Source organism: Pundamilia nyererei, unplaced genomic scaffold (genome assembly GCF_000239375.1).
Source record: "Pundamilia nyererei isolate P.nyererei 1_Seehausen unplaced genomic scaffold, PunNye1.0 scaffold00190, whole genome shotgun sequence".
Classification (NCBI taxonomy): Eukaryota; Metazoa; Chordata; class Actinopteri; order Cichliformes; family Cichlidae; genus Pundamilia; species Pundamilia nyererei.
In genome coordinates, this window is record NW_005187591.1 from 86,785 (window position 1) to 98,087 (window position 11,303).

The 11,303-nt window shown below is 40.3% G+C and overlaps 1 protein-coding gene across 2 annotated transcripts in view; it reads left to right on the forward strand.

The window, feature by feature from the left end:
• The window catches only part of srpx (sushi-repeat containing protein X-linked), a 19,615-nt gene extending 9,689 nt beyond the window's left edge, over window positions 1–9,926 (forward strand). For both annotated transcript variants that reach the window (XM_005747153.1, XM_005747152.1), the window contains exons 3-10: window positions 1,681–1,869; window positions 2,844–3,020; window positions 3,596–3,722; window positions 3,816–3,937; window positions 4,822–5,001; window positions 6,993–7,126; window positions 9,247–9,368; window positions 9,459–9,926. In XM_005747153.1, coding sequence (XP_005747210.1) covers window positions 1,681–1,869; window positions 2,844–3,020; window positions 3,596–3,722; window positions 3,816–3,937; window positions 4,822–5,001; window positions 6,993–7,126; window positions 9,247–9,368; window positions 9,459–9,642 — 1,235 coding nt within the window. In that variant the 3' untranslated portion in view covers window positions 9,643–9,926. The remainder of the gene's footprint in view (window positions 1–1,680; window positions 1,870–2,843; window positions 3,021–3,595; window positions 3,723–3,815; window positions 3,938–4,821; window positions 5,002–6,992; window positions 7,127–9,246; window positions 9,369–9,458) is intronic.
• The last annotated feature ends 1,377 nt before the right edge of the window (window positions 9,927–11,303 follow it).

The window sequence follows — 11,303 nt, forward strand, 5'->3', positions numbered from 1 at the left end:
GCGCGAGCAACACGTTGAGAGCGCGAGCAACACGTTGAGAGCGCGAGCAACACGTTGAGAGCGCGAGCAACACGTTGCGAGCGAGCGCAAGTGCAAAAACTGAGCAACAGGGGCTGCTATTGTGTGCGTGTGTATGGATAATAGCAAACACTGAAATAAATTTTTTGCACGCAGCAATGAATTTTGTTCACTCAAATTTAGCTTTTCTTTGCTCAATAATAAATTTCTCCTCAAAATGCAACACTTGTACCTGCAATTTATTTTTACGTGCGCTCAGAATAGTGGCACAAAAATAACGCCATAGTTTTACAGATGTAGACATTCACTGCTGTACCTCTCTCCTGACCTCCTCTGTACATTTTGAAGATGATTCAACTTTGGCCCAAAGGACCAGTCACAACTCACTTACCTGATGTTTTTCCCACAGGTTTTTGCTGTATTTTATCCTAGTTCTTCAGGACATGACTTTCAGATACTGTTCATCTGCTGTAGATTGTTTTGCCACTTCCTTATTTTTTCCTTCACACCATGTGCACTGGGTCCTTACTGTCTTTAAGGACACACTGCACACAGTGCCTAGAAATATGCCAAGTTTTCAGCTAATAGCTCTTTGCGAGTCACGTTCTTGGGACAAAATTACTATTTTATGCCTGTCAAGATGTGCTATCTTTGGCATTTCTTGTCAATTCAACCAAAGAAATGGAAACAAATTATGTGTTTTTATGACAGGCTGCTATTAACAAAGTGCCTAAAGAAACAAAAAAATGGTTTTGCTAAGTTGTCTGTTATGTGTAGACACAGCACCGGTTCATTCCTTGCTTTTGGTGCCCTTTGTATGTTTGAATAATTCATAGGTCAGTCTTAAGTGTCTTAACAAAACAAACAAATAAACAAACAAACAAACAAACAAACAAACAAACAAACAAACAAAAAACATACATCTGAAATGGTCAGGTATAAGGACTGGACTGAAAATGAGTGAAAAAGCAGCCAGTGTTCAAAGACAAATTGCTCAAGACTGCTTTTGAAACATAATACAAAGAAATAATAGTTGGCTCAAGACTTTTGCACAGTACTGTAGCTCCATATGAAAACCTGAAATAGACTTCTTAACTTTCTTCTCTAAGATCTCCAAGAAAGTCAAACTCTTCCTTTAATTAAGGCACTATTTTTCGAGACTTTAACTTTCCCTGGTCATCCTTATCAGCATCAGGAACAGTCCTAATCAGGGAAAGATGATAATGAATCCAGGGTACCATAAACTTTGATTCCTAAATCAGTTAAGGATAAGGATAAAAAAAGAGCTGCATTCTTAATAAAGACTGTATTTGGTGTGGTGCCTTTCACGCTCTGAAACCACGCGCACACACAAAAACTTAAGTGCTCTCTACACACATTATTATCAGTCTTTTACTCGAGTGAGACTATCTCCTTTGCCTCATGAGACTGTTGGATAATGGAAGTCACTGAAAAGGTAATAAGAAATCCACTGTATCTGCCTGTACTCAAGGTGATGGGTGGGTTTTTGTTCTTTCACTCTGGCAGTGGAAGTCTCTCTCTAAGCTTCTATGATCACAGGTAAGTGCTTGTTACTGAGCGTCTGTCACTCAAGGCCACACCATAAAGACATGAGATAAAACGATGAAGAAAAGGTCAGTGCCTCGTTCTGCTGTTTTTTAGGAACCCCGTGGTGCGCACCCATTAAAATTAAACATGGTGACGTGAGCTGTCGCACACCCAGAGGAGAGCACTACAGGAACGTGATGGGGACACGGTGTAAAATCCGCTGCAAGCAGGGATATGAAGCTCAGAGCTCAGAGGTGGTGTGCATGGCGAGCAAACACTGGTCCTCTAACTACGCCTGCCGAGGTGAGAAAGTCCACTTGAACATGCGCACACATTGTGTTTCTCACTGTTTAAATGCATGCATGTATTCAACACACGCATTATAGCCATGCTTATCAAAATGGATGAAGGGAGGTGGGATATCATCAAACTGGGAACCCAGAGATGCCGCTGTTTGGAGCCAGAACCTTCCACAGAGCTGCCAATCAGCAGACAAACTGCAGAAACCAAAGCTGTCTATAAGCCTTCAAATCTTATTAACAGAGCCGTCATCCAAAATGACCACAGGCACGCTTTGTGGACGGCCCAAATTTAGCAAATGAGATCGTACTGACTGTTCTAGAGAGATTTTGTTTCTGAGTGCAGCCAGATAGCTTGTAGCTGCACATTAAAGCATCACGTCAAAGTGATTCCTGCGTGATTAGAGCTCATTCCTGATTCTAGAAGTAGAAATTTTATATGCTTTGAACCACATATCACAGTCTTCTTTAGGGGATGTAGTTTGTTGGATTTTTTTTTTATACTTTTGTGTGCCACCTGTCTCCTCAGGAATTTGCATATGCAGGCAAACGTCAGCACCTGTGTCTGCTAGCTTACTCTGTCAAACTCGGTTCAGTTTAATTTATACTGGTCCAATTCACAAGTTCAGTGTACTCAATGCTGTAAGGTAAAGATGCTACAATGTGAGTGACAGTTAGGAGAAAAAACTTCCTTTTTTAACAGGAAAACATTAACCAGGAGAACCAGACTCAAAAGAAGTTTGTAGATCAAAAACCTGCAGCAGAAGCAAAGTTTCAAACCAAACATTAACTGTAGAAAGAGCGTCTACATCCTGAGTCTGATCTGGGAGCTCGTTCCATAGGAGAGGAGTCTGGCAGCTGAAGGCTTTGCCACCTCCTGAGACATGAGTGTGTGTGTGTATGAGTATTTAAATGCATCTGTTGCAATGAAACCCTCATGCAAGCACCACAATGACAATGAGCTCACCCTGCTTTCAGAGATCCGTTGTCCTAAGCTGGATATGCCCATTAATGGTGGCTACAAGTGTTCAGACGGCTCTTACTTCAACTCTCGCTGTGAGTTCTTCTGCTCAACCGGATTTACTCTGAAGGGCCAGAAGACGGCAACGTGCCGCTACAACGCGGTGTGGAGTGCAGGAGTGCCCAGCTGTGTTGGTAAGACTGTTTGCATTGTTGTTGTTGTTGTTCTTTTGTGTACAGTTTGATCTCCCACAGAGGACTGAAGCCTCTAAGCTGCTAACAAGTAATTAGCTGCCAGAGGCACACCGTCAGCTCCAGCTCTCACTTATACATCTCTATTACTATTTGTCCTGATACAGTGTATGGCAAAGTTAGAACTCTGTGTGTTATACTCAGAGACACATACGCAGACTTTGACCGTCACCAGTGTGTAATGTGTTTCATTTCTTTGCGCCAATCTGAACTAAAAATGGCTTTCAGCTTTGTGACCTGTACATAGTGTCATAGTGTCACAGAACTAAAGCCAGTGACAGTGTCATCACCTGAATCTGTGAGGACACTTTCCTCACAAGATTCATCTTTGTCTCTGCAGTCATCCTACTTTTTGTGTTGCTTTAAAATATTTTTTAGATGGCTTTCATGTACTTCAAGCATGTCTTTCATCTAGGCTAGATTTGGTTTAGGAGGATGCACCGTATAACTTTATGTTGCAAGAGTTACAGTGATAACAAGTTTTTTTTTTTTTGTTTTTTGTTTTTAATTTTCTGTAGATATTGATCCTCCAAAAATCAAGTGTCCAAATGTGAAGGATAAGTGGGCAGAACCTGGAAAGCTGACAGCGAGGGTGACTTGGGACACACCAGAGGGTGTTGACACTGCAGACGGCATCCTCACAGAGTCAGTTGCTTTTCTGCTTCCTTGTTAAGCCCCCAAGAGTAAGTTGAAAGATTAAAACTGAGAATGTGTTTTTTGTTTTTCCCCCCCTCCCAGTGTTATCCTTAAAGGAAAGCCCTCAAAATCCAACTTCCCAGAGGGGCTCCATAAAATGTCTTACACTGTGTTTGATCGGGCTGGGAACAAAGGGTCCTGCCGCTTCACTGTCAGAGTGCGAGGTGAGCCTCTAAAAGCAGAGGATAAGATTTTGATCGTTTGTCTGGAACAGGGTTTTTGGTCACACACTTTTTCAGGGGGTTATCTCCAAGAAGGCTCCAAAGATTATAGAAATATATATTTAATTGGTAGACTAACATTATACAATGCAATATTTGCTAGGATGCGTGTTAAACGTGTTAGATCAAGACAGAACAGATGTACGGTACATACAGAATATGTGTGCAAAAGTCTTGCAGTATAATGCAAAATAAGTGCAGTGATTTATTGCAAAAATAAACATGTGCAAAAATATATGGAAATACAGTATATATCCACCTACATACATCCATCTCTCTGGTTCTGTTTCAGATCTTTGCTTGAATTTTAATGCCCATAATGTCTATCTGCTGTAGATAGCATTTTTTAGGACTGCTTATTCTTCTTGTCTAGTTTCCTCAGATTTTTTTTCATGTCTAGATATGCCAGAGGTTCTGCTAAAAACCTTGGTGGTGATAAAATAGCCATATCAAAGTGGCTAAAGATACAGTTTATTGTGAGGGAACTAAACATTGGTTCATTCCTTGAGTAAGGTACCTTATTTATGCTTGAATGATTCGTTTTTCTGAAAATGTAATCTCCAAAGATCCCTTTTAAAAAAATGACAAGACTGGCTGCTTGGAAACAAAATAGAAACTAGGGGCAGCTCAAGACCTTTGCACAGTACTGTGGCAGTTACCTGAATGCAACTCCAGCTTTTATTTTCCCCTTTAGCACAACGGTTTATGCATAAGCCAAGTCTGAACATATGACACAGACTAATATGGCAAATATCTATTAGGCAAGAGTTAAGCAGGCTTGTAAAAAGCTAATTCTCCAGAATCTTACCGTCTCTTTTTGTGAACAGTGCGTCGCTGCAGCCCTCTCTTTCCTCCGGACAACGGTTACATGAAGTGTGACAGTGACAAAGACAACTACGGAGCCACCTGTGAATTCACCTGCACCGGCGGCTCCGAGCTACGGGGCAGCGCTGCCAGAGTGTGTCAGTATGGACTCACCTGGTCGGGCTCAGACACAACCTGTGCACGTAAGTACTGCATCCTGTTCAAGCCATACAAGCTGTTCTCGTACAGACATGACAATCTTCATTTAATAATTGTATTAGTTTAAGTCATTCAGAAATGGAAGGATAAACATAGACATAGACCTTTCTTACTCTTTTTACCATCACTGTGTCATGTGCTTAGCCTGTATTTATAAGTAGACATTGTGTACTTCAGGATTTATTAAAAAGACAAAATCTGTAGTAACAACCAAAACACATGCAAGTAGTTTTCATCTCACTGCTCACATCTTCTCCAGTGGGTTTCTGTTTTATGTCTCTTTGTGTTTTTGTGAGTATAAACGCTTTATTTCCAACCATTTGAATCATATGCAGTGGTTTTCATTAGGTGGTTTTTTTTCTACTCAGTTTGTCTGTTTTTCATATGGTTTGGCTGTCAAAATGTTTTTGTGTCTTGCCGTCATTTTGGCTGCTTTGGCTGGCAGTTTTTTTTCCCCCATCTGGAAATGCAGCGAATCTCTACTTCATTAAAGAGAAGGTTCAATATACAGTGACTTTAAAGACAAAGACAAACTTCTGATAGATCAGTTTTTTGTCGATATGATACAACTTAAAATAATAAAATACAATTTAAATTGGCAATTAAAAAATATATATACCACTAGCTTTTATCTAGCTTCCCAAAAAGCCTCATTTTCACTGTTTAGTTTTGCTTTTTGGGATGAAATCTTCAGAGGAAAAAGCTTGCTCGTGCAACAAGTCAGTAAGAGAGACACTTTGTTGTCCTGCTGGGAGTTTTTACAAGTAGCTGAAATTGCTGATGATTAAATTAATTGTAGAAATATTGCAGTGTGAGAGGGAATCCTGAAGTCTGAAAAGGTGAATGATCACAGAAACTGAAACCATGAGCCTTGGACATTACTCAATAGAGAGCTCAAGGACTTGAGAGAATTTAGAGAGAATTTTTGCATTCATTTACAAAATCTGCTTACTTATTAGCCCAATATGACGTTTTAAAATCAAAATTCTGTCCTGTTAAATATTATATGGCCTGATATTTATGTAAGTGGGTTTCTTCACCATTGATTGTAATCAAAACAGAGGTGGAGGTCATTTTTTGACTACAGAAACTCAGAGGGATCCTGCTTAATGCAGAGATATTGGGGTGCATTTTCTTTTTTCATATAGTTCCTGCAACCTTTTCTGGTTTTGTATGAGAATCCAAAATGAGGACAATATGGCGCCTCTTACCGATCGATTGGACAGATCAATACTGGACGGTCCTCCATTAAATGTTCAAGAAGACAGAAAAAGTGCAACAGTTGAATAACAAAAGTCATGTGTCGACTCGGTTCTGTCACATTTCCAATGAAACTCATAAGTTGGACCTACAGAGACAGACTGGAACGCAGAAAAAATATAAAAAGTGCTTTTATTGTTTACCAAATGTAAAAAGTGATGCGCATTGTGGCACGAGAATCAATACAGAAATAAAATCCAATCGCAAAGAGACTAAAAGAAAGCAGTGAGCCAGCTGGAGAAATCAAGAGCGACTAAAAAACATGAAGGTGATGGGACAACAACAGGGACTGTGGGTCAGAGGACACAGACTAAATGCTCACACCAGGGAGAGGGATAAGGCAGGGATGGACTCAGTCAAGACAATAATGAAGGCAGGGAAAGGAACAAAGGCGAGACAGCCACAGGAGGAACTGACTTTCAGAAACAAACACACAGACAAACGATGAGAAGCAGAAAGAGGAAACATAGGAGGCACAGAAAACGAGGAAAACCCTCCAGAAACACAAAAGACCGTTAAACAGTAAGGATTATAATCGAAAACAAGGGTCAAAGACCGTGAGCCGTTAATTTGATTTTATCACCTGAGCAGCCAAAAACAATCAATGATGAAACATCTCACAGAAATAATGTGTTGTAACAGCACCCTGTTCTTTGTAGCGCGTGTGTCACGCCTTGTCTCATCACTTTAAATTGTCCGTTCGATGTCGTCACAGCCATGAACATCAACGTGGGAGTGCGTACGGCTGCTGCGCTGCTGGACCAGTTCTATGAGAAGCGAAGGCTCCTCGTTATCTCCGCGCCAACGGCTGCCAATCATAATTACCGCTTCCAGATGACTAACTTGCAGGTGAGGCACGACTCTCAGTTAATGAGCTGAATGTGAGTCGACTGAGATGGAGGGGTGGAAGTCAACGCCGGAGCGACTTGCGTCCTCTGTGATGATGCACACAAAGACAGCCTCAGTGTGTTTGTGGGGGGTTTTTCGCCCGATTTGCCACCTAAGTGGGTAAAAGTGGTGACACAAATAAATAGGAGAGAGGGTGTTGTGGTGATGAACACGAAATGTCACGGCAGTGAATAAATGATAGTGACACTGGCTCTGATAAGGCTATTCTGGGGTGGATGCTTTCCCACATCATCAGACAGCATTAAGTCAGAGCTGTTTTTAAATGCCTGACCTTTCAAAGTGACTCGGATATCAGCTGAAAGATAAACCGGTGTCAGTTTGTGAACAAGATGACTGATCGGTCCTGCAGTCTGTCGACTGGTTATCAGGAATTTCTACAGTTAGTTTGAAAGTGAAGGAAAAAACAGTTCATTTTCACCTTATTTGGGAAAATGGTGATAATTTTACACAATTACACAACTGACCCATCAGTATGGTTATTTATTCACTGCAAACACTTTAAAAATCATCTTGCTGCAGTAGCAGACAAAGGAACTGTCAGAAAGTTTGGGCTGTGTGGAGTAGGCAGATCTAACTTGAAATGAGTTTTTATGCAAACTGTGGAGAGATTTTCCCCTCAGGGCTCAGTGAAGTCTGTCCAAATCTATCACAGCTTAAAAAGCAAAAAGAGTGTCAGTGTAGCTGTAAATTAGCGTAAATGTACTAAACTGTATGCTTTCATAATAACATAGCAGATTAGCCATGATGTCAGACGTCTCTTGGAAATGAGAATTTTAATCTCAATTAGATTTTTTACCTGGATAAATAAAGGGCTAATAATTAGCTCAGATAGTTTCACATTTTAATAGCAAGATAAGCACATGTGTAGACACTGTTCTAATACTTACCTTAGTATATTAATACTAAATAAGTAGCAAACTGCAGTGCTGTACAAGTTCTCTATCACCTGAACATCATTCGAAACACTGACAAAAATCCCCCTGTACATTCACAGATGTATAACACACGTACGCAGGGATCCTGTGGCATTCATGCGTTTATATAAAGGGATGAGTCGAAATATCAATATTACAATAAATTGTTTATTAATATGCTTGCAACAGTTATTCATTTAGGTTTTACTTACAAAGTGCCAATTCATAGCAGCAGTCACCTCATGGAGTATTATATTGGAAGGTAAGGACTCTACAATATTACTTAATCAAAACCAGAAAAAATAAGCCGTCTGAGAAAAGAGCAAAGAGAAGTAAGGACAAATAGGAATGCAGAAAAAGTGCTTTCAGATTTTAATCCACCATGTAGTTAGGGGTACCATCTGGAAAGAGTCTGATTGCCAATAGCTTCATTTTTCAGCATGGCAGTGAACCCTGCTAATGCAATAAAATCATACCTGGATAGAAAAAAAAACACACAATAGAACATTATCAGACATGGATTGGCCTCCCCAGAGCCCGGATCTCAAGATTACCGAAGCAGTGTGGGATCATCTTGACAGAAAACGGAACAAGAGGCACAAAACATCCAAAGAAAAGCTTTGGGAGTCCTTCAAGAAGCCCGGACATTTAAATAAATTATTGGACCTAAGAGGTGGCTCAAGACTTTTGCACAGCACTGTAGGCACATTGTTTTTTTTCAGTTATTAGTGTGAAAAATGTCTCATTTAAAATCTATTTTTGTTAACTTTAACCTGCTGAGCAACATCAACAGCCTGCCAGATTGTTTGAATTCCTGTTCATGCAATAAGGACAGGAGTGGGGTTTCCACTGGATTAAAATTTGCCCCTCTCTTCATGAACAAAAATCCAGTGTGTATACTTGTTGGACACACGATGTCTCCCAGTTCTGCTTTCTCTAGTGTGCTGCGGATTTGAGATTCCAGATCAAGCTCTTAACTTGAAACAGAGCCAAGATTGGCTCCAAATTAGTCACAGTCTAAAACAGTGTAGTCATACGTACATGTGGAAAACACATGCACAGAGACAGCATTGTTTTCGAGTGGCGCTGAACGTAATCAAAAACATAAAACTGATGGATCTGTGTGTCTGTGTCCTGTGAGAACAGCAAGCTCAGTGTGGCCTGGACTTGAGACATGTGACAGTAATCGAGCTGGTCGGGACTTACCCGGCACAAGTCGGCCGGATTCGACACAACCTGCTTTCTCCAGGACTGGCCCTGCAGCTCAGGTACTAACATGCAAACACACCCACCTCTGTTAACTTCAGCATGTGTGACTTTTGCTCGCTCCTGCTCATTGAACTGAATGCATTTCTTAGGTTACTGCTCCAGATTCCTCAAAGGTCTTTCCAAATGGTGCTGGTAGACAAGCAGGGCATAGACAAACAACGCTACCCGTTTCCAATCACAGCGGCTGAATTATTCACCACCATCGACACTTTCCCCCTCCGCAAAGACGAGATGCTGGTACAGCAGGAGGCGGGCCAGACCTGCCAGTCATAAAACGCCGAGTACACTTCCATGGACTGTCAGCCATCTTTGAGCTTTCCCTCCTTCGTCACAGCAGAAAAGACTCGGATCTCCCGTTTCCATCCACATGTCACACGTTACTACCTGAACCAAATCTGCCCTGTATCCTGTGTGCGCGAGCATGTCTGTTTGTTTGTGTGTGTGTGTCAAAAGTTTGGATGTCAGTCATGGTGCTAATCACACAGTGCATTACAGTCATACTGATTCCTGTGTCTTGTCTGTATTTTATTTGTTCTATTATTATTATTATTATCAAAAAAGAAGAATAATCGTACTACTACGTAAAAAAAAAAAAAGTCTTTTTACTGTATGAACTGGAAGACCTTTCACCTAATATTTATGTCGCACCTTTCCCAATAAGGATGTACTCTGTACATGCAGTGCATCTGTGTCTGAATTTGCAAACACTGATTAAATATGTCTAGTGCGGAGGATGTGCTCCTGTGTGCGTCAGTGTGAGGAAGCAGTCTGCAAAAGTGCCCGAGGACAAGTAAAGAGAGAAAGTTAAGAGGGCAAATGATTCACAGGAGAACTCGATAAGTCAGTACTAAATATTTTCCTAAAATACAAATTGTCCTTGAAGCAAAAAAACTTCCTTCCACAACTTAAAAAAAACCCACTGAATGCAGTGATTTGCAAAACATTTAAACCTTATGTTTAATTGAGTAATCTGAGGAAAACCTTGAATATTTAATGTATTCTTGTTTTGAATTTTATGCCTTAACAATCCTCAGCTTCGTTTTGTGTTCAGTATCACTTACTAGGTTGTTCCAAAAAAGGATGTGCAGCAGACAAATTCTGGTTTCAGGACTGTTTTTGCAACACTGCATTTTAAATATGGGATTTTTTTTTTATAAGAGCCAATAAGGGCATGCTATGATGTTTAGCTCTTTGTTTGACATCTGGTTAATAGTCCTACAGCTCAATGGTCCACTGGTTTTCTTTGGGAAAAGGAAAGATGTGGAAGCATGCAGAGAATCACACATCCTAGTCTGGCATATTCATGACCTTTGAAGGTCTTCAGTTAGATGATTCCTGAACTTGACATTTAAATTTTCATGAATATGCCTCATAGCTTATGAAAAAACAAAACAAAATATTCAGATTATTAGTATATTTATTTCAGTTTGAGTGAAATACAATTTAAACAGTATGAATACTTTGCATCTTCAGTACAAGCAGCCACAATCATGTTGTTGACTCCACAGTTACCCAGATGTTTTTTTTTCATCATCCATCAAAACATAAACAGAATACTGGAAGGGAAAAGGTGCACAAGCAACAGGGATGACGGCAGTTTTGAGAAGATCATCAAGAAAAGTTTATTCAAGAACTGACTGAGGATGATGTCATTGTATCAAGAGCCACGACACACAAACACATCTTTAGGAAAGAAGCTACAAATGTCTCATTCCTAATATTAAGTCAGTCCTGAACCACAGACATCAGAAAGCGTCTTACCTGGACTGTTCCTCAGTGATCCAAAGTCCTCTTTTCAGATGAAATCACATTTTGCTTTTCTTTTTAGAAATCAAATTTTAGAAATTAAATTCTGGTGGAAGAGTGGAGACACAGCGAATCCAAGGTGTTAACGAGTCCCTTGGGATGTTTCTGCAATATAATGATTGTGGTTT